General features: G+C 43.3%; 2 protein-coding genes across 3 annotated transcripts in view; one reads left to right on the forward strand and one right to left on the reverse strand.

Moving 5' to 3' along the window:
• Positions 1 to 8,333, forward strand: part of slc25a13 (solute carrier family 25 member 13) — a 237,838-nt gene extending 229,505 nt beyond the window's left edge. Inside the window, exon 18 of the mRNA XM_078229409.1 lies at positions 8,171 to 8,333. Coding sequence (XP_078085535.1) covers positions 8,171 to 8,333 — 163 coding nt within the window. The remainder of the gene's footprint in view (positions 1 to 8,170) is intronic.
• Positions 8,334 to 11,612: 3,279 nt separating this feature from the next.
• dync1i1a (dynein cytoplasmic 1 intermediate chain 1a) overlaps positions 11,613 to 23,464 on the reverse strand; it is a 229,551-nt gene continuing 217,699 nt past the window's right edge. For both annotated transcript variants that reach the window (XM_078227973.1, XM_078227966.1), the window contains one exon: positions 11,613 to 12,243. In XM_078227973.1, coding sequence (XP_078084099.1) covers positions 12,124 to 12,243 — 120 coding nt within the window. In that variant the 3' untranslated portion in view covers positions 11,613 to 12,123. The remainder of the gene's footprint in view (positions 12,244 to 23,464) is intronic.

The raw sequence follows: 23,464 nt of genomic DNA on the forward strand, positions 1-23,464 counted from the left end.
GTTAGGCAAGATTTTAATTCATTGCAACCTATCCACTTGCACAGAGTTAAAATTGGGTCCATTGAATAATTACTTTGCATCAGTAGTTAAAATAGAAGAATGCTAGGTATCCTGAGGAAAAAAAAATACTGAATGAGGGACATGGACCCGAGGAGCAGTAATGAAGAGAATAATGGCACTAAAACGTAACAAGTCCTTAGATGGATTCCATTCCAGATAGGATGGAATGAATTGGATTGAATGTTTTGAAGAGATTTCTAAAGTAGTGGAGAGGGGAATCTCTATGATTGTTCTTTAGATGGACACAAGGCATTGATAAAATTTCTCAAATACTATTAGCTGAACATGAAGCTCATGAAATTGAAGGCAAATTGTTGACCTGGTTAGGAAATAGGCTGAGTGGCAAGGGACAGAGTAAGGATAGTGATTAGTGGGCTGGAAATTTCCAGCTGTTCAAGCCAGTGGGATTCTCTGGTCCCGTTGCAGTGAATGGAGATTTGGCTGAGTGCCAAATTCTCCATCCTCGCTTGCAGCAGCAGCAGAGCGTGAATGGCCAGAGAATTCCAGCCATGGAGTCCAACAAGGATTTTTAATAGGACCTTATCTCCTCACATTTGTTAGCAATATAAATGATAGGATAGTAAGCCACATGTACAAATTTGCTGTTAACACACAGGCCCAAATCTTCTAGCCTCTGGATCATTGGAGACCGAATATACTATCCCAGTTTGGAACTTTGAAAGAATCTGAGATGCTACAGTGCATCTTGTAGATGGTACACACTGCTGCCTCTGTGTCGCTGATGGAGGGAGTGAATGTTCAAGATGGTGGATGGGGTGCCAATCAAGCAGGTTACTTTGTCCTGGATGGTGTTAGCCTTCTTGAGTTGTTGGAGCTGCACTCATCCAGACAAGTGGAGAGCATTCCATCACATTCCTGACTTGTGCTGTGTAGCTGGTGGATTAGAGACAGAAGGCAAGTTATTCTCTCTAGAATTCCCAGCTTCTTACTTGTTGTTTTAATCTCAGTTTTTAAATGGAAGGCCCAGTTCAGTTCCTGGTCAATGGTAATGCTGCTGAACATCAAGGTGAGATAGTTAGATGCTCTCTTGTTGGAGATGGTCATTGGCTGACATTTGTGTGGAGTGTATGTTACTTAACAGAAATGCAAGCATCAAATATGGTGCCAGGACCAAATTACTTGCCAGCTATAGAGAGCTGAACTTGAAGATAACCGGGTTAAACAGATTCCATTCCTGTTGTTTCTACTTCAGCTGCTAGAGATAGTTGCGTGCTAGTTGCAGGTGCAAATCCCGTAATGCCCTTTAAATCTTGCAACAAGCCAAAAATGGGATTTATACCAGCGAGATTTTAGTCTGGGTTCTCTCCTAACCCCCTACAATGATGCAATCAGGTTCATGCCCAGGAAGGGTGCTAGCCTGATTAGCATATATTAACATAGATTATAATATAATTAGCAGGTTTGATGCCGCTACTTCCACCCTTAACATATCTTCCCACCCAGTCAGCGTGACATCACGCCAGTACTGGTTTTCAAAAACCAAAACCATGCTGGGGATGCACAGGTAAGTACAGCTGCTGGCTGGGACATGCCCAGTCTTTGCTCTGGCAACCTGGCAATGCCAACTTGGTGGGTAGATGTCACTCCAATGCTTGTGGGAGGTTCACCTTGTCCGGGGTGGGGGGATTTTGTTTTTTGTGCAGCTCGAGGTGCCCTTTATAGATGGGGCCCCAATCTCTGCATTGGACCCTGCCAGAGTGACACTGCAAGCCAGCCCTCTCTCCCCCTTACCACCCCCCCCCCCCCCCCACCCCAAACCCCCGATTCTCTGTGCACTGAGTGCTAGTGAATTAATAAATTTGGAGATGAAACACAACCTGAAATTGACAGTGACAAATTTTGGGATGATTCCAGCCGGTGGCCTTGTAAAGATATTCAGCTCGTGCCTCCCTCCCCCTTCTGGAAAGCCTGACAGGAACCAAAATGCATGTCCATTCTGTAGGAATTGGCACACTTCTGGGAATTTATCATTTTTATTTTAAATCATAAAACATCAATTCTAAGATGCTTATACATTATTAGATTTACATAACCAATCAAATAGACTCAAATGAAAAACATACAGTAGTATGATCTGAGAGGTTCTCCATGAGTATATTAGGTAATTTCTGGGTAAAAATAGTGACCTAAATTTGTTCACCAATAATTCATGAGAGCTAAAGATTGAAATTTTGTTATGAGGTCCGTAATCCAAATAAACCTGTATTTAAGTAAACCTCTGTGTAGTTTGCCCCATTTAGCAATTATTAGTGTATTTTTCACCAGTATATATTATCTGGCGAACAAAGAATAGTACAGCACAGGAAACAGGCCCCTCGGCCCTCCAAGAAAAACAGTTCATATTTAAAACTATCAAAACTTCAGATTCATCAAATATATATTTCAACTTAAAATCACTTTTTCTTAATCACTTTTATTTCTATTTCTAACATTGTCTAAAAGAGGAAAACTTTTCAAAGTACAGAAATAGTTGTGTAAAATGAACAACTTCTACATTTCATTTGTGCTGTTTTCAAACCCAACAGTGCCCAAATCATCCCATAATTTGAATACTATGTTCACTTTTTGGTACTCACCTGATGAAGGAGCAGCGCTCCGAAAGCTCGTGCCACCAAATAAACCTGTTGGACTTTAACCGGGTGTTGAGAGACTACAGGCATGAGAGAATCAATCAAATCAAGAGGGTGACTAAGACAGGTCACAAATCCTCAGCATCAAACAATTGAGTAACAAGGAATGAATGGAGAAACTGGACGACTTTTAGTTTTGTAAGGAGGAAACTTGGAAGGATAATTACAGAATAATAATATACAAGATGGCCTAGTGGTATTATCGCTCAATTATTAACCCATAAACCCAGATAATGTTCTGGGGATCTGGGTTCAAATCACGCCATGGCAGCTGGTGGAAATTTGAATTCAATTAAAAATATCTGGAGTTAAGAGTCTACTGATGACCATGAAATCATTGTCGATTGTCGAAAAAACCGATCTGATTCACTAGTGTCCTTTAAGGAGGGAAATCTGCTGTCCTTACCCGGTCTGGCCTACATGTCACTCCAGAGCCATGGCAATGTGGTTGACTCTCAACTGCCCTCTGAAATGGCCTAGCAAGCTACTCAGTTGTATCAATCGCTACGAAGTCTCAACAAAGAAATGAAACTGGACGGACACCTGGCATTGGCCTAGGTACTGGAAAAGACAACGGCAAAACAAACAGCCCTATCGACCCTGCAATACCCTCCTTACTAACATCTGGGGGCTAGTGCCAAAATTGTGTCTCAGACTAGTCAAGCAATAGCCTGACATAGTCATTCTCACAGCATCATACCTTACAGATAACACCCCAGACATCATCATGACCATCCCTGGATATGTCCTGTCCCACCATCAGGACAGACCCAGCAGAGGTGGTGGCACAGTGGTATACAGTCAGGAGGGAGTTGCCCTGGGAGTCCTTAACATTGGGTCTGGACCACATGAAGTCTCATGGCTTCAGATTAAACATGGGCAAGGAAACCTCTTACTGGTTACAATGTACCGTCCTCCTTTAACTGATGAATCAGTATTCCTCCAAGTTGAACAACACTTGGAGGAAGCATGGAGGGTGGAAAGAAATCATGAAATCATAGAAACCCTACAGTACAGAAAGAGGCCATTCGGCCCATCGAGTCTGCACCGACCACAATCCCACCCAGGCCCTACCCCCATATCCCTACATATTTTACCCGCTAATCCCTCTAATCTACGCATCCCAGGACACTAAGGGGCAATTTTAGCATAGCCAATCAACCTAACCCGCACATCTTTGGACTGTGGGAGGAAACCGGAGCACCCGGAGGAAACCCACGCAGACACGAGGAGAATGTGAAAACTCCACACAGACAGTGACCCAAGCCGGGAATCGAACCCAGGTCCCTGGAGCTGTGAAGCAGCAGTGGTAACCACTGTGCTACCGTGCCGCCAAAGGGCGCCAAATGTACTCTGGGTGGGGGATTTCATTGTCCACTGCCAAGAGTGGCGCGGCAGCAGCACTACTGATTGAGCTGGTTGGGTCCTAAAGGATATAACGGCAAGACTGGGTCTGCAGCAGGTGGTGAAGGAAATAACATACTTGACCTCATCCTTACCAATCTGCCGGCTGCTGATGCATCTTTCCATGATGGTAACGGTAAGAGTGACCACTGCACAGTCCTTGTGGAGTTGAAGTCCTGCCTTCACGTTGAGAATAACCTCCATCGTGTTGTGTGGCACTATATCCGTGCTAAATGGGATAGACTTCGAACATTGTGCCTTATCGATGCCCAGTCTTGTGTTGCTAGATCGGTTTGAAGTCTGTCCCATTTAGCACGGTGATAGTGCCACACAGTGCCTCATCGATCCCCACCAAGCCAGGAGATCAACCCTGGTTCAATGGAGAGTGCAGAAGGGCCTGCCAGGAGCAGCAACAGGCATACCTAAAAATGAGGTGTAAACCTGCTGAAGCTACCAAACAGGACTACTTGCATTCAAATGGAAAAAACAGCAAGTGACAGACAGAGCTAAGCGATCCCACAACCAACGGATCAGATATAAGCTCTGCAGTCCTGCCACATCCAGTCATGAATGGTGGTGGGCAAACAACTCACTGGAGGAGAAGGCTCCATAAATTCCCCATCCTCAATGATGGAGGAGCCCAGCACATCAGTGCAAAAGATAAGGCTGAAGTATTCGCAGCAATCTTCAGCCAGAAGTGCTGACTGGATGATCCATCTCGGCCTGCTTCAGTGGTCCCCAGCATCTGGGGATGCCTTACAAATTTGGTGGAGTTTTTTGAGGAAGTGACAAAAATGGTTGATGAAGGAAGGGCCGTGGATGTCGTCTATATGGACTTCAGTAAGGCATTTGACAAAGTCCCACATGGCAGGTTGGTTAAGAAGGTTAAGGCTCATGGGATACTAGGAGAAGTGACTAGATGGGTGGAGAACTGGCTTGGCCATAGGAGACAGAGGGTAGTGGTCGAAGGGTCTTTTTCCGGCTGGAGGTCTGTGACCAGTGGTGTTCCGCAGGGCTCTGTACTGGGACCTCTGCTATTTGTGATATATATAAATGATTTGGAAGAAGGTGTAACTGGTGTAATCAGCAAGTTTGCGGATGACACGAAGATGGCTGGAATTGCGGATAGCGAAGAGCATTGTCGGGCAATACAGCAGGATATAGATAGGCTGAAAAATTGGGCGGAGAGGTGGCAGATGGAGTTTAATCCGGATAAATGCGAAGTGATGCATTTTGGAAGAAATAATGTAGGGAGGAGTTATACAATAAATGGCAGAGTCATCAGGAGTATAGAAACACAGAGGGACCTAGGTGTGCAAGTCCACAAATCCTTGAAGGTGGCAACACAGGTGGAGAAGGTGGTGAAGAAGGCATATGGTATGCTTGCCTTTATAGGACGGGGTATAGAGTATAAAAGCTGGAGTCTGATGATGCAGCTGTATAGAACGCTGGTTAGGCCACATTTGGAGTTCTGGTCGCCACACTACCAGAAGGACGTGGAGGCATTGGAGAGAGTGCAGAGAAGGTTTACCAGGATGTTGCCTGGTAGGGAGGGTCTTAGCTATGAGGAGAGATTGGGTAGACTGGGGTTGTTCTCCTTGGAAAGACGGAGAATGAGGGGAGACCTAATAGAGGTATACAAGATTATGAAGGGTATAGATAGGGTGAACAGTGGGAAGCTTTTTCCCAGGTCGGAGGTGACGATCACGAGGGGTCACGGGCTCAAGCTGAGAGGGGCGAAGTATAACTCAGACATCAGAGGGACGTTTTTTACACAGAGGGTGGTGGGGGCCTGGAATGCGCTGCCAAGTAGGGTGGTGGAGGCAGGCACGCTGACATCGTTTAAGACTTACCTGGATAGTCACATGAGCAGCCTGGGAATGGAGGGATACAAACGATTGGTCTAGTTGGACCAAGGAGCGGCACAGGCTTGGAGGGCCGAAGGGCCTGTTTCCTGTGCTGTACTGTTCTTTGTTCTTTATCTCAGATGCCAGGCTTCAGCCAATTCGATTCACTCCACGTGATATCAAGAAACGGTTGGAGGCACTGGATACTGCAAAGGCAATGGGCCCTGATAACATTCCGGCAATAGTACTGAAGATTTGTGTTCCAGAACTTACCGCTCTCCTAGCCAAACTCTTCCGGTACAGTTACAACATTGGCATCTACCCGACAATGTGGAAAATTGTTCAGGTATGTCCTGTGCGCACACAGCAGGACAAGTCCAACCCTGCCAATTACTGCCCAATCCCGATCATCAGTAAAGTGATGGAAGGGGTCATCAACAGTGCTATCAAGCAGCACCTGCTCAGCAATAACCTACTCAATGATGCCTAGTTTGGGTTTCGGCAGGATCACTCAGCTTCTGACCTCATTATAGCCTTGGTTTAAACATGGATGAAAGATCTGAATTCCAGTGGTGAGATGACAGTGACAGCCCTTGACATCAAGGCCGCATTCGACCGAGTATGGCATCAAGGAGCCCTAGCAAAACTGGAATCAATGGGTATCAGAGTGCAAACACATTTTTGGTTGGAGTCACACCTGATACATAGGAAGATGGTTGTGGTTGTGGAGGGTCAGTCATCCCAGCTCCAGGACATCTCTGCAGAAGTCCCTCAGGGTAATGTCCTAGGTCCAACAATCTTTAGCTGCTTCATCAATGACCTTCTCTCCATCATAAGATCAGAAGTGGGGATGTTCGCTGATGATTGCACAATATTCAGCACCATTCACGACTCCTCAGATACTGAAACAGTCCATGTTCAAATGCAACAAGATCTGGACAATATCCAGGCTTGGGCTGACGAGTGGCAAGTAACATTCACGCCACACAAATGGCCATCAACAATAAGACACTCTAACCACTGCCCCTTGACATTCAATAGTGTTACCATCACAGAATCCCCCCACTGTCAACATCCTTGGGGTTACCATTGACTGGAAACTCACCACCTGACTTCCCAAAGCCTATCCACCATCTACAATGCATAAGTCAGGAATGTGATGGAATACTCCCTACGTGCTTGGGTGGGTGCAGCTCCAACAACACTCAAAGCTTGACACCATCCAGGACGAAGCAGCCTGCTTGATTGGCACCACATCTACAAACATTCAATCCCTCCACCACCAATGCTCAGTAGCAGCAGTATGTACTATCTTCAAGATGCACTGCAGCAATTCACCGAAGAGCCTTAGACAGCACCTTCCAAACCCACGACCACTTCCATCTCAAAGGACAAGGGCAGCAGATACATGGGAACACCACCACCTGCAAGTTCCCCTCCAAGCCACTCATCATCCTGACTTGGAAATATTTCACCATTCCTTCACAGTCGCTGGGTCAAAATCTTGGAATTCCCTCCCTAACAGCATTGTGGGTCAACGCACAGAACATGGACTGCAGCGATTCAAGAAGGCAGCTCACCACCACCACCTCAAGGGCAACCAGGGATAGGCAATAAATGCTGGCCAGCCAGCGACGCCCATATCCCATGAATGAATAATAAGTAAAGTGGCAATAAGTAACTTAATCTGAAGCACGACTTTGAGATTCACCACGATATTAAAGCAAGGGATATAGACTCAAATTGGTGGAAGGAAGTTTATGATTGATCCTAGGAAAGAATGATCAACACATTGAATGGTATTCAGGATAGGTTAGTGGAAGTGAAAACCACTTGCAGTAACCTATGATAGGTTTGGATGATAGCTAGAATGTATTGGGGAGGTTGAAGCTAGTCATTTGAATGGATCACCTGGCTGCTATGCGATTTGAAGTTGACATTCTAGCACATAAAGAACTCTAGCACCATCTCAGAACTGCGTTCTCAGTGAGTGAGATTTCCCTTCTTTCATACGTACCACAGCTTCTGCAGAGAGCATAAAACATTGGTTACATCTTAATACAGGACTTTGCAGCTTTGCTGAATTTGTTTCTTGTACTTGGAGTAAAGATTGCACTGTGCTTAAAACTGTAATTTACTTTGGAATTCATAATATATATTCATCTAATTAATACATGTTGTCTTTTATTTCACCTTTTCGTTCCTAAGCAGAAAGCATGAAAGGGATTCACTACCACAAGCTAGATTTAGCTTAACTGGCCATAATGGAGACTATATTGGTGGCTACAAGTTAGTCATTTCTACATTTTCTGGAGTTGAACGCAAATTTGGACTTTACCTACCACGATTTTCATCATCCAATCCACCATGATGCTGTGATCCCAAAGCAAAATGTAAAGACTTTGTGGCAATAGGTAGTGAAGGTATGAGGCAACACATTTTAGTTAACAGCTATTTGACAGCTGTCAACATGAGATGCTTTTACTTGTCGATTTGATGCAAATCTAGTTAATTGGTGCAGATTACATGAATTGTTTCTGTTTTGTGATTTATTAAAAAAAACTTTACTTTTAACCTCTGGATGTTTTTTTATGTATATTGATGTAAATAGTGACCTATTTGAAAGGATCCAGTTGCTGATTTAATATAGAGTACAGTTGATTGGAATTATTTGGTTTAGTGTTGGATTAACATATGCTCAACAGAAATTATGATGCTTCAAATAAATATCCATTATAATCAGTGGAAATTTTGAAATTTTAATTGTAATGTAGAAATGATTTGATTGTATTTGAGCAAGAATTGTTCTGACCCTGACCAGTATTGAGCTGTGAAACCTGCATTTTATTGACATTTGCAGTTTGATTTCTTTGGAATGAACCACTGGAACATCAAATATAGCCAGTCAGTTCGATTTATTAAATGTGAAGGAATGTTCACTGTTGAATTGAAAGTGATGTTGCTGAAGTCATTTGTAAAAATTGTGATGGACTGCAATCATTTAAACATTCCAGTTATGTTTGAAATTTGTTTAACGGCTAGTTAGGTATATATAAACACACAAAATTTGCAAAAATTGTGCATGCTTTTTCAAAATGTTTTAATACCACAGGCATTTCTGGCATTCTTGTAACCAAGTTCAACATACATGTTCCAGAATTTATTATTATTCAAGGATTGTTGACTGCTTCAAAATCCTCACAGCTAGCATGTGTCATTCAATTTAAGGACCTAAGGGATACTTACCAGAGCTTTATTTTTCTACTGCACACATAAGAAGTCAGTCACACTGACATCTTATCCCAAAACCTCCAGACAAAAGTTTTGATCAAATATGACTTGACAAAATAGACCCTAACAGTATATTCTTGTATTCATTTTAATTCTCTGCACAGACCAGTTTAAATGCTATATATTTCTATTATCTAAGCTTCTCAGCATTTAAGGGCCTGAATCATTTTTAAAAATAGAAGTTAATTTAAAAAATAAGGCCAAATTTTGCTTGAGTGGCCATCCTTTAGACTTGCATTTGACCATAAACTTTCTGTAGATTTTTGCCCAGCAAGGTGCTGTCTGCAGAACATTCAAAGACTCTCTAAAATAGTCTGTAAGAGATTCAAAGGCTCTCTTAAGTGGCAGCTGGGATCAAGTCAAACAATGGTCAATGAGGTGCACTAATCAGATTGAAGAATTGGAAATGGCTCATAGCGTTACTGATTTCATTGTTATGGGAGATGAAACAAATGGCATGGGTTCCCTCCTGGTGACATCTGGCAAAATCTGCATCAATTGCCACGTTAGAAAGTGTGATGGCATGGTTTTTGTCCAGTGCATTTGTGGAAGTATGCAGGATGGGCTGATCGTGATGTCATCAGTGTTGAAATAATTTGGTGCAATGCCTGGCATTTTTGAATTCACAAGCCCTGTTAACATTCTTCCTTGAATACAAGTAGCCAATCAGCTGTTCAGATGCAAAAAGAACTTCCACACCAGCAGCATTATTTAAAGAACTTGACGTACAAATTTCAGCTGGTGTGTTTTTGACTTTGCTATAGAGATGATAGTAGTGTGCACTGTTTTTGTAGGAGTTCACACAAGTTCTTTCACTCGAAGTTTTTTGCTCAGTTCAATTCTACATTCTCTTCTCAGTCATGAGCATTACAGTTAGGTTCTTTTGGGCTTCAACATGCCAAGGTAATGGAGCAGAGGTAACAGGGAGGAGAAGTTGGTCACAGAAGATGTGGAAAACTCATAGCAGCCATTTACACTCAAGGTCTTCACCTTGGTGAAGCACCTCTACTTCCACTTCAGGCAGGAGAAGTGGCTGCACCAACTACGATTCAGCTACAATCATGATTTGGGCATAGTCAGCATGGATTTATGATTGTCAAAAAAATCTCAAACACTATTTCCCAATGTTACTAACAAAATAAAGGAGTATTGATGGACTTTTAGAATGCTTTTGATAAGGTCCACCACAGAAGGTTAATAGCAAAACAAAAGCACATGGACCAGGACACAACATATTTTCATGGATTGTGGAGTGGCTAACAGGCCAAGAACAGTGGGAATAAATGGGCCATTCTCATGTCAGCAGGCTGTAATCAGTACTTGGGGCCCTAGCTGTTCACAATATTACTGATTTTGATCAAAGGGAGAAGAAAAATGAGGAAAAACAGAAGGGAGGAGAAAGGGGCGTGGGAGGAAGGGAAAGGCGGAGGAGAGGGTAAGGGGGAGGAGGGGGGAAACTAAGGAGGTGGAGAGGAGTAAAGGGGAAGGGAAGGGATGAGGAGGAGGGGGGAGAAGGGGATGAGGTGAGGGGTGGGCGAGAGGGTGGGGGGAAAGTGGTGGGAGTGGGGGAAAAGTAGGGGAAGGAGATGATAGGAGGGGGCGAGAGTGAGAAAGGGGGGAGGAGGGGCAGGGATCAAGGGGTAGAAAAGGGGGAAGGGTGTGGGGGGGGAAGGGAGTGAGGGAGAAGGGGAGGGAGAAGGGGGTTGAGAGGGGAGATGTGAGGGGGTGTGTGAGGGGAGGGGGGGAGGGGTGAGGAGGAGGGGAGAGGAGGTGAGGGGAATGATGGAAGGAGGAGAGAGGGAGGGGAGGGGAGTGGTGGAAGGAGGGGAAAGGGGAAGAGGGAAAGGGGGAAGGGGTGGAGAGGGGGGAAGGATTCAGTCAAATGAATCTTCTCACTGCTTCTAACACTTTTATATCCTTTCTTAAAAAAGTCCAAAACTGTACTGCAATGTGGTCTCATCAATGCTGACGAATAGCAACCTGCTTAGTATTGTATAGTTTTTTTAATGTATAAAAGCAAGCTTTGTCTGGAAGAAAATGCATCCAAAGAATTAATCAGATCTTGCGTCAGCCACATAACATCAAGTTTCATTTGAATAGAAGCCAGCTAAAATTGATTTTAAGCACATTTTCATGTCACACAAGTATAACTATGCAGCTCATAACAGAAGATGCAAATTGTTTTTGGGAATGGACCTTTAAAACTCATTTGAATGAGAATGGTTACCATACCATTTGGGAACATGATGTTTTGGGGAAATATTAATTTCTTTAAATGAGGGTCAACATGGCCTCTAATACTTGACTTTAGTGAAGAAAATAAAAAGGTAAGAGACAATGAAGGAGATACAGGCTTGTTCTAGGATAGTTTATTTTAAAGTATTCCTAGTATTTTCCATGCAGTAGTTTAATAAATATGGAACAGCAATGCTCATATAGTACAACCATTCATAATGTGCATTACCAATGTGAAAACACCACATTTGAAATTCTTGGCTCAATGTTGCTCACGACATCTGCACATCATCATATCTGGCGTCAAATGGGTTTAATAGATCTATGCCATACATGCATGCGAATTACAAGCTTAACTATGGGCTTCTAGTCATTAAATACAACTAACTAGTTAAAAGGCATCAATGAATGCATTATGCAATTTCAGTATTTATGGCACTCATTTAACAACAGAATTGAGCAGTAATTTCATAATGCTATGTTGCTTTTAAACACACTTTACATATTGTTAAACATACTAGAAGTGTGAAACGGTAAAACTAATAATAGCAGCTTTTCATCGTAAATGGCACTTTACACTGGCATTTCTTAGTTTAGCATCATTGGATTGGCAAGGTGGGTACAGATATATTGTCTTACAGCTGTACAGCCAATTCAACAACATTTTCCTCCTCAGCATCTGCCCGGTTAGCTCGGATCTCCACCAGTGTCCTAGCAAAACGAGCCCATTCATCACTGTGAGGGATTGCCAATTGCTGTGAATGAGAAGGAATGGAATTACATCATCTTTCCAACAAAAAAAATTCCTAGCCCTCAATCCTGAAGCTTTCAAAGAGGTAACTCATCTCCTATTGCACTGATATGGTGACTATTAATCCATTATAGTTTACATTTTTAAAAAATGTTATTGGTCAAGATTATTTCATTCACATGTTTATATATATTAGGATTCTCTATTGACACATGAATAGAACAACAGGTGTAAAGGCTCAAACATTTACTTGGCAATGTAACATAATATCAAAGTTTTAAAGCACTAGCCTGCAGTAAATGTCATTTAACTATTACAAAGAGCCATTAATTGCAGACAGTCCTGTTGAGCATGTCGAGAGCATTTTGTATTTTTTAATATTTACACTACTGTTAGGAATGAGGTAGCACATTGTTCTTTCATCTCAAGAAGCGGGTTTGAATTTAGCTAAAACCACATGAAAGTCCTTGCTGTAAATGTCACGTGGTACTGGTTTGGCCAGTCTCGACCCATTTCCAAATGGATGTGGGCTTGTAGCACTAATCTATTTATAAGTTGGCACAAATTGACAATCTAATCTAGGTAGATCCCACAACGATGGTTAGTGTGGAAAATTAATGCAACGCTGGTGCAGTAGACTGGTGTTGTGGTAAATAGGGCTACATTTCCTATGACTAAACAACAAAAAAAACTTCTAGGTAAACGAAGGTTTTGTTATCTTTCATCAAATTTATGCTGGAGTGGAATTTGAAGCATTAATTCCTATTCATGACAGATCAGTTTATTCAGCAATTTCGAAACAAACATGGCAGCAAATGGAGAGGTATTGCAACTATAAGATACTTCCACCTCATCTGCATTTATAGCAACCTCAGCAGACTTGTACATTGATCAAAACTACATGAACCAACAAACTGGGGGTGATTTTCCAGCCCCACACGCTCATGTGCAGATTGCACTGGGGTCTCTGCAGGGTTGGAGAACTGCGGAGACGACGACTAACGCATTTAGTGCCCAGTGAGAACACCATTTGGGATTCTCCCAGCCCCCAGTAAGGGCAGGAACCAGATTAGCATAACTAAACATGATTAGTCAGTTTCAAACCGGATTCTCTCTGCTCCCAGCATTCTCCAATCCTCAGGTTAGCTGGAACCCAGTGGAAATAACTATTGGTCTCTACAAATGGAGTCCAGGCATGATGGCCACACCAGGGGACTCGGAGGCCAGGCACTGCCCCAGGCACGCATGCAGGCAGTGTGCCAAGGGGGCAGAGCATGAAGGAGTGGAGCATACAGGGGAGCCCATTGGGAGGCCCCAATGCCGGTGATCTAAGTTCAGGGCGAGGGGGGAGATCAGGCTGGTGATTCAGGGGAAGGGGAAGCATGCCTTCAATGAGGGATGGTGGGAGGGAGGGGTGGGGGGGTTCAGTTTCAATTTCAGATGGGGCACCTTTTAAAACAATGCTGTATATCTGTGAAGCCAGGTTTGTTGGCATGTTTAGCTCTGCCCCCTTTCCAAACTGGTGCAAAACTGTTCCCCCCCCCCTCCAAAAAAATGACTAAGGATAGGAAGATTGCAATCCCAATCCCACTGCACATGTAGCGTAAATTGCACCAGTTTTCTTGCTCGAAATGACACAAGTCATTTTTGGTAAAATTCCATCCACAAGATACACACTGATGTATATACAGTTTTCTATCATAATCTCTCAATTCACAATATTTTTTAAAAAGTTAAAACTGTAGGGATAGAGCACTGAACGAACTATTATGTGTATGAGCCGCCTTAGTGAATAATGGTAGACCATTCAAATGTGGAACATCACAGCCAAGCCAGATTCCATTCTCACTGAGAGCCCACACAAATATTTCCCAGCAGGGTCACTTTCTCTTTGACGTGTATGCAAAACAGGAAGTGAAACCATGGACTGTCAATCAGGATTAGATTATCAACATTTGGGTCAGGATCAATTGGTGCTTGAACGGAAATGAACACAGATGGCTGGAGGATCGCAGAAATCCATTGAACTGGCAGCTGAATCTTTTACAAGGCACTGCACATTGAATTTGTTACAGATCAAAGGCTTCAAGTGCAATTTCAGCTATGTCAGAGGACTTCAAAGGGGTCTGCTCTCATCTGCCAGGGGTAGAAGGGGCAGTGCAGCCATGACACTCCCATCTCAGGGGAGAGTGGCGAGGTCAACCCCTTGCCCTCAGCCCAAGTCCAACCAACTCCCAAGACTCTTGTGGGACACTTCTGCTGCTGCCTGGCATCAGCAGAGTGGCAAGAAACCACTGGACCTACCTCTGAGCCCCCATGGAGCAGAAGGCCTTGTGTCAGTGCCAATGCACTATTGCTGCTGCCAAGGTGCGTGGCCTGAAGGGTGTCTGAGTGGCGGGGTCTTGGGGAAGGGGCTCAGGTCAGACAAACCTCGTTCCTGTGTGGTGTGGGGGTGCGGCGTAGGATGCCTCTCATTGCGGAGGGGCTAATTACATTTAAAGTACTGAATTTGCTATGGGCGGGAACACAATCAGGGCTGGCAGTGCAACCTGGGAGGGTTGTAATGAGATTGGCGACTGGCACGGAACCTCTTTCTACTGACTCCCGATTTTCCGGGCCATCGCGATACTCCCCAGCAGCTAGTGGACCCGGAGAATCCCCCACCCCACCATGGGTAAAAATTAGCCAGCTTACGTATTGGTCTAGCAGTAAACATGCACATAACTCTGTATAAAAAAGATGAACCGTGAGGAATATTTTAAAAGAATCTGGTTCATTATCTGCACAGTATTGCTGAAAAATAATTTGTGGGTGACTTTTGATTTATTTTAAAGATCATTTGACAGGTAGTGTGTTCAGGAGATTCTAGCAGAAAGATTGGTTTTGGCTGTCTAGTCACTTCTAAAAATTTCTGTACCAAGGGTTAAGCTTTCTAAAAAGAATAAAACAAACATGCTACTTAATGAGTTGCTGGGAAACATGCCATTAACTGGAAAGGAATTTTGATATTTTGGTAGAGACAGTTTAATCGTTGTGCAAATGATTTTATTGACAAACATCCAAATGGAAGTGCTTTGAGGACAGATTTAATGGATTATTGGCATCTATGTCCTTCCTGATTTAAAAGAACCCTCCTGCATAATTTTAACTCAATCCAATTTTTAAATCCCAGAATATTAGCAGGCACTTATCTGGATCACTGAATACCTTCCTGCAGGTGAGAATCAATTTAATTTAATACTTTAGCTAGAGCTGCTGATGCTCTGGAGTGAGCTTATTAAAGTTGGGAACAGCATGAGAACATTTGGCAACCAACTGGCAAATCAGGACCCTCAAGCTGGCAGGGCCACCAAAGATATAATTAAATTCCTTCTTTGTTACTATTTGTCTCGAGCTATAGTACATCTTGAAAAGGTAAAGCAAATTAACATTTAAATAGTCAACTCATCTGACTATATGACACACGTAAAAATTAAGCAATGCATGAAACTAAGCAACTTATGAAGCAATAATCAGCAGAAATAAAATGTATTACATATGATTCAAAATCCTATTAAACTATTAAAGTATAATATAAACAGAATAAAGAAAAAATAATTAGCAGTGAAAGGTGTAAAGCAAATAGTCTTCATATTTATTTTATGTTTTGTAGGTAATTCTACGTTAAAATTAAACCAGGCTACTCAAAAATGATCTTTACAATGTGATGAATCCAGTTTAATTACTCATTATGCTTTTCCCTGTTAAAATCGCTGCCTTGTCAGAAGATAGTCTTAAACCTAGCTTTGAAAGTAATGCCAAATCTTGCAAAGAAAACATTTTGAATTCAGGGTTTAAAAAAATGCATTGGAAAGTTAAATTTGACACACATTAAATTAACTTAGGACAATGGGTGCCCAAATGTGGCCCATTTATGCTGTTCCAGTATTTCACAGAGAAATGGCTACTAAAGTAGTAAAATATATTTCTAATTTGGAATGGTTTCTTTTGTATTAACCTGCAAAGATAGGATTAATATTTGCTGTATCTGTCTAAATGGCAAATGGCAGAATAGTAACTTAGAATGATGCAAAATAAAAACACACAATGGAAACGACAAAATTAATGGAAACATTTTAAAAATTTTGAAATTTCCCCATTTTTCAGTCAAGAGACTGGTAAAATGGATTACTGATTAGGTTATTTATTACTTGGATAGTATGCTTTTCCACTGCATTAATGATCAAATTAAATAAAATTCAGTGTTTGGGAACAAAAGGCCTTAAGCCTTAGATGACAGACTCAGGATTTTTATTCTGAGGTTTTTATAAATCATTGCAAAATCTGAAATCAGTACAAGAAGGTCTCTTCAAAAGATGGAGCAACTAACTTCTCTTATGTTTTAAAAAGTGAACAGCAGAGTTTTACATTGTTTATGCATGTGTGGTTCTATTATCCAATGATCAGTAAGAAATAATCTAGAGAGTTCTTTGATATTCAAAGTTTGCTCTTCCATTCAATGTTTCTATCATTGTCTGAAGAGTACAAAGCCTCACTAGTCATTCAGGTTCAACTTAAATCTGTCAAACAGACATTAATGTGGTCAAGTTGAGCAGATTTCAATATGTGGTGAGATCTAGCAGGAATAAAAGATATATAATGACTGATTTGAAATTGAAGACTCAATCTTTAAAACCTGAATTGACAAAATGAGAACTTGTTGTTACAAGATGCTACATTATTCCAACATTCAAAGTGATTTCATTATTAATTGTGGCAGAATTGCACAAGCGAACGTTCTATATTTTTATAATTATTACATTGGATCCTTAATGAATAAAAAACTAAAAGTGCAGATAAAGTACAAGCTCTATTTGTACTTCAAAATGAAAATTGGTAGTTCATATTTCAATTTTTGTCTGTTTATTCTCAGCAGGTCTGGCAGCATCTGTAAGGAGAGAAAAGAGCTGACGTTTCGAGTCCAGATGACCCTTTGTCAAAGCCTTTGCACTGATTTCAGAATTTGCAATTTGTAAAAATCTCAGAATGAAAATCCTGAGTCTGTCATCTTAAGGCTTTGACAAAGGGTCACCAGGATGCGAAGCGTCAGCTCTTTTCTCTCCTTGCAGATGCTGTCAGATCTGAGATTTCCCAGCATTTTCTTTTTTGTTTCAGATTCCAGCATCCGTAGTAATTTGCTTTTGTCTGTTTATTGTTGGTTTGTTCCAATAAATTAATTTTTGACAAATGTACACAGGAAAACAGATACAATGCTGGAAAACTATATTTGTATTAAGGAGAAAATGAAGTGAAACACTATTGTAGCCTTGTACTGTGAATCTGTGCAATAGGGCAGGTTAGAAATAACTAGTTACATCAGCATTAAGGATTCTTCATATAAGAAACAAATCTAAGAAAGCATACCTTTGGAGAAAATTACTGGGAATGTTATCTGAGAAAGCAGCAGCAATTGGAATGACTAAGTGGCTTGCAGTTTTTGTCTTTTACATTTTTCTAGATAGTCTAGTTTATGGGAAAAATGTAGTCTTGAAATCCTGTGGGGTGAGTTAAGGGGCAGGACAGATTTACAGCAGTTAACTGAAGAACCTTTTATTCAGTGAAAACAACCAACTTCACAATGTTTATCATGTAGTTTTAATAGAAATACTATAACTAAAAAGAAATATTAAATCAATCATTGGTGACATGATCAGAACTCTTCAAAACCCTTTTCATTAAATGGTCAAATAATCATTGACCAGGCGTCCTTTTTCTTACAACTCAAACATAAATTTTGTGAAGATTCTGCTTTGGCAGATGATTACATTGCAACACTAATTAAACAAAAGGGATTTTAAATGCTAAATAAAATGAACAGATATTATCAGAATATTTAAAACCCTGCAGGTTAAATACCTCAGTTAAAAAAAAATACATATTTAACTTAAAAAATAAATCAGCATGTATCATAAATATATTTCAAACATTTATTTTTCATGAGCTATAACCTACTCAAGCATAATGGATAGAAATAATCATCACCTAATGCCCAAGGTTACGGTGGTGATATAAACAGGGCCTCGTTTTAAGGCTGATAAAATTGGATATCCTAAATTAAAGAATTGGGCATATTAAAATCAAACAGTTAAACCTCAGGCAGGCCAATTGTACAAATACACAAACGTGTATACAATAGGTTAAAAAGTAGGGTCACTAGGGTGGCCATCTCTGGGCTGCTCCCAATGCCTCGTGCCACTGAGGATAAGAATAGGGAGTTGGTTCAAATGAATGCCTGGCTAAAGGACTGGTCCAGGAGGGAGGGCTTTATTTTCATAGACCAATGGGAGGTTTTCAGGAGAGGATGGCACCTGTACAAGAGGGAGGGGTCACAACTAAGTTGGAAGGGCACAAATATCCTGGCTGGGAGCTTTGCTAATGCAGTTCGGGGGGGTTTAAACTAGTATGGCAGGGGGGTGGGGATCAAACTATTAGGTCTATAAGTGTGGTGGCTGGGGACGAGCTTGGGGCTGGGACAAGGCTGGCAAAGAAGAAGAGCACTCTGGGGGAGGACGACCTCACTGAGCCTGGGGGTCTGGAGTGCTTATACTTCAATGCAAGGAGCGTAGCAGGTAAAACAGACGAACATGGGGCCTTAATGCGCACGAGGAATTTGGATGTGGTTGCGGTGACGGAGACTTGGTTGAAAGAGGGACAGGACTGGCAGCTGAATATTCCAGGGTACAAGTGTTTTAGGCGAGACAGAGGAGGGGCCAAAAGAGGTGGGGGAGTAGCGGTATTGGTTGGAGAGCATATTACAGCGGTGCAGAGGGAGGACAATTCGGAGGAGTCGTGTAGCGAGTCACTCTGGGTGGAGCTTAGAAACAGGAAAGGCGCAGTCACTATGTTGGGGGTGTACTACAGGCCCCCCAACAGCCCAAGGGAAGTGGAAGAATGGATATGTCAGGAGATACTGGATAGGTGCAGGAAATATAGGGTTGTTGTAGTGGGAGACTTCAATTTCCCTGGTATAGACTGGAAATCGCTGAGGGCAGGGACTCTGGATGGTGAGGCATTTGTAAAATGTGTACAGGAGGGTTCGTTGGAACAATATGTGGACAGCCCAACTAGAGAGGGGGCTATACTGGACCTGGTGCTGGGGAATGAGCCCGGTCAGGTCTTCAAAGTTTTGGTCGGGGAACATGTGGCAAATAGTGACCACAATTCTGTTAGCTTTAGGATAGTGATGGAAAAGGATGAGTGGTGTCCCAAGGGTAAGGTGTTGGATTGGGGGAAGGCTAACTTTATTGGGATCAGGCAGAAATTGGCAGCTCTTGATTGGGAGAGGCTGTTTGAGGGTAAATCCACATCTGGTATGTGGCAGTCTTTTAAGGAACGGTTGTTAGGGCTACAGGACAAGCATGTGCCTGTAAAAAAGAAGGATAGGAAGGGTAGGATTAGAGAACCGTGGATAACCAGGGAAATTGAGGGACTGGTCAAAAGGAAAAGAGAGGCGTATGTTAGGTCCAAGCAGCTAAAAACGGAGGGAGCTCTGGAGGAGTATAATGAAAGTAGGAAAATACTCAAACGGGGAATTAGAAGAGCAAAAAGGGGTCACGAAATGTTCTTGGCAGACAGGATTAAGGAGAATCCCAAGGCATTTTATTCATACGTTAGGAACAAAAGGGTTGTAAGGGAAAAAATCGGACCTCTCAGGGACAAAAGTGGGGACTTATGCTTGGAGCCCAAAGAGGTAGGGGAGATCCTAAATGAATACTTTGCGTCGGTATTCACTAAGGAGAGGGATGTGTTGACTGGGAGTGTCTCGGAGGGGAGTGTTGAACCGTTGGAGAAAATCTCCATTACAAAGGAGGAAGTGTTAGGTTTGTTAGAGAATATAAAGACTGACAAATCCCCAGGGCCTGATGGAATCTATCCAAGGCTGCTCAGGGAGACGAGAGGTGAAATAGTTGGGCCTCTGACGCAAATCTTTGTCTCGTCACTGGACACAGGTGAGGTCCCAGAGGATTGGAGGATAGCCAATGTGGTCCCGTTATTTAAGAAGGGTAGGAAGGATAACCCGGGTAATTATAGGCCGGTGAGCTTGACGTCCGTGGTGGGGAAGTTGTTGGAGAAGATTCTTAAAGATAGGATGTATGCGCATATAGAAAGGAATAAACTCATTAACGATAGTCAACATGGTTTTGTGAGAGGGAGGTCATGCCTCACGAACCTGGTGGTGTTTTTTGAAGAAGTGACCAAAATGGTTGACGAAGGAAGGGCCGTGGATGTTGTCTATATGGACTTTAGTAAAGCATTTGACAAAGTCCCTCATGGTAGGCTAGTGAAAAAGGTTGGATCCCATGGGATAAAGGGGGAGGTGGCTAGATGGGTGGAGAACTGGCTTGGTCATAGAAGACAGAGGGTGGTAGTGGAAGGGTCTTTTTCCGGCTGGAGGCCTGTGACTAGTGGTGTACCGCAGGGCTCTGTATTGGGACCTCTGCTGTTTGTGATTTATATAAATGATCTGGAAGAAGGAGTAACTGGGGTGATCAGTAAGTTTGCGGACGACACAAAACTGGCAGGACTTGCAGATAGTGAGGAACATTGTCAGAGGCTACAGAAGGATATAGATAGGCTGGAAATTTGGGCAAGGAAATGGCAGATGGAGTTCAATCCTGATAAATGCGAAGTGATGCATTTTGGTGGGAATAATGTAGGGAGGAGCTACACGATAAATGGAAGAACCATAAAGGGTGTAGAGACGCAGAGGGACCTGGGTGTGCAAGTCCACAGATCTTTGAAGGTGACGTCACAGGTGGAGAAGGTGGTGAAGAAGGCATATGGCATGCTTGCCTTTATAGGACGGGGCATAGAGTATAAAAGTTGGGGTCTGATGTTGCAGATGTATAGAACATTGGTTCGGCCGCATTTGGAATACTGCGTCCAGTTCTGGTCGCCACACTACCAGAAGGACGTGGAGGCTTTGGAGAGAGTACAGAGGAGGTTTACCAGGATGTTGCCTGGTATGGAGGGGCTTGGTTATGAGGAGAGATTGGGGAAATTGGGGTTGTTCTCCTTGGAAAGACGGAGGATGAGGGGAGACTTAATAGAGGTGTATAAAATTATGAAAGGCATAGATAGGGTGAACGGTGGGAAGCTTTTCCCCGGGTCGGTGGTGACGTTCACGAGGGGTCATAGGTTCAAGGTGAAGGGGGGGAGGTTTAACACAGATATCAGAAGGACATATTTCACACAGAGGGTCGTGGGGGCCTGGAATGTGTTGCCGGGCAAGGTGGTGGAGGCGGACACACTGGGAACGTTTAAGACTTATCTAGACAGCTATATGAACGGAGTGGGAATGGAGGGATACAAAAGAGTGGTCTAGTTTGGACCAGGGAGCGGCGCGGGCTAATTGTTCCTGGTTTCTCGTTTCAAGGCTTCATTCTACGATCATCTTGCTGGTGCCAGTACAGAGTGAGACTGCGGATAGTTGGGAACCTGTCTCGGGGGCAGGGAATTCATATGGTGTTCGTGGAAGTGGAAATGACTAGGGTTGGGAAGCATTTTCCGATCTGGGCCATTGTGATCTCCTGGACTCGTTTCGATCGCCTCAGGGGGTCGGAGAGGAATTTCCCAGATTTTTTTTCCCCATATTGGCCCTGGGGTTTTTCACTCTGGGTTTTCGCCTCTCCCTGGAGATCACATGGTCTGGAATGGGGGGGTGGGGGTAAGTTAATAGGTTGTAATGAACAAAGCATCGTAGCTGTGAGGGACAGCTCGGTGGATAGGATATTGGTATGTAGATAGGCTGGAAAATTGGGCGGGGATCCTGGATTCAGGATTCAATCCTGGACCGGGGAGCGGCGCGGGCTTGGAGGGCCGAAGGGCCTGTTCCTGTGCTGTATTGTTCTTTGTTCTTTGTCTGCGCCTGACCCATCAACCACCCATCAAAGGTCGTTACTGATACTTAGCAGGAGATCATTGCACCTCAGATCCTTGAAGGTGACGTCACAGGTGGAGAAGGTGGTGAAGAAGGCATATGGCATGCTTGCCTTTATAGGACGGGGCATAGAGTATAAAAGTTGGGGTCTGATGTTGCAGATGTATAGAACGTTGGTTCGGCCGCATTTGGAATACTGCGTCCAGTTCTGGTCGCCACACTACCAGAAGGACGTGGAGGCTTTGGAGAGAGTACAGAGGAGGTTTACCAGGATGTTGCCTGGTATGGAGGGGCTTGGTTATGAGGAGAGATTGGGGAAACTGGGGTTGTTCTCCTTGGAAAGACGGAGGATGAGGGGAGACTTAATAGAGGTGTATAAAATTATGAAAGGCATAGATAGGGTGAACGGTGGGAAGCTTTTCCCCGGGTCGGTGGTGACGTTCACGAGGGGTCATAGGTTCAAGGTGAAGGGGGGGGGAGGTTTAACACAGATATCAGAAGGACATATTTCACACAGAGGGTCGTGGGGGCCTGGAATGTGTTGCCGGGCAAGGTGGTGGAGGCGGACACACTGGGAACGTTTAAGACTTATCTAGACAGCTATATGAACGGAGTGGGAATGGTGGGATACAAAAGAGTGGTCTAGTTTGGACCAGGGAGCGGCGCGGGCTAATTGTTCCTGGTTTCTCGTTTCAAGGCTTCATTCTATGATCATCTTGCTGGTGCCAGTACAGAGCGAGACTGCGGATAGTTGGGAACCTGTCTCGGGGGCAGGGAATTCATATGGTGTTCGTGGAAGTGGAAATGACTAGGGTTGGGAAGCATTTTCCGATCAGGGCCATTGTGATCTCCTGGACTCGTTTCGATCGCCTCAGGGGGTCGGAGAGGAATTTCCCAGATTTTTTTTCCCCATATTGGCCCTGGGGTTTTTCACTCTGGGTTTTCGCCTCTCCCTGGAGATCACATGGTCTGGAATGGGGGGGTGGGGGTGAGTTAATAGGTTGTAATGAACAAAGCATCGTAGCTGTGAGGGACAGCTCGGTGGATAGGATATTGGTATGTAGATAGGCTGGAAAATTGGGCGGGGATCCTGGATTCAGGATTCAATCCTGGACCGGGGAGCGGCGCGGGCTTGGAGGGCCGAAGGGCCTGTTCCTGTGCTGTATTGTTCTTTGTTCTCATTGAAATTCACCGGCCTATTGTTAGAAGCCCAGGTCGGGCCAGACCTTCTGTCACCAAGAGTTCCTATAGATACCTTATCTGATAACAAGTTATAGGTAAGCAACAGCATGGAGATGGGACACCT

Source organism: Mustelus asterias, chromosome 2 (genome assembly GCF_964213995.1).
Source record: "Mustelus asterias chromosome 2, sMusAst1.hap1.1, whole genome shotgun sequence".
Taxonomy (NCBI): Eukaryota; Metazoa; Chordata; class Chondrichthyes; order Carcharhiniformes; family Triakidae; genus Mustelus; species Mustelus asterias.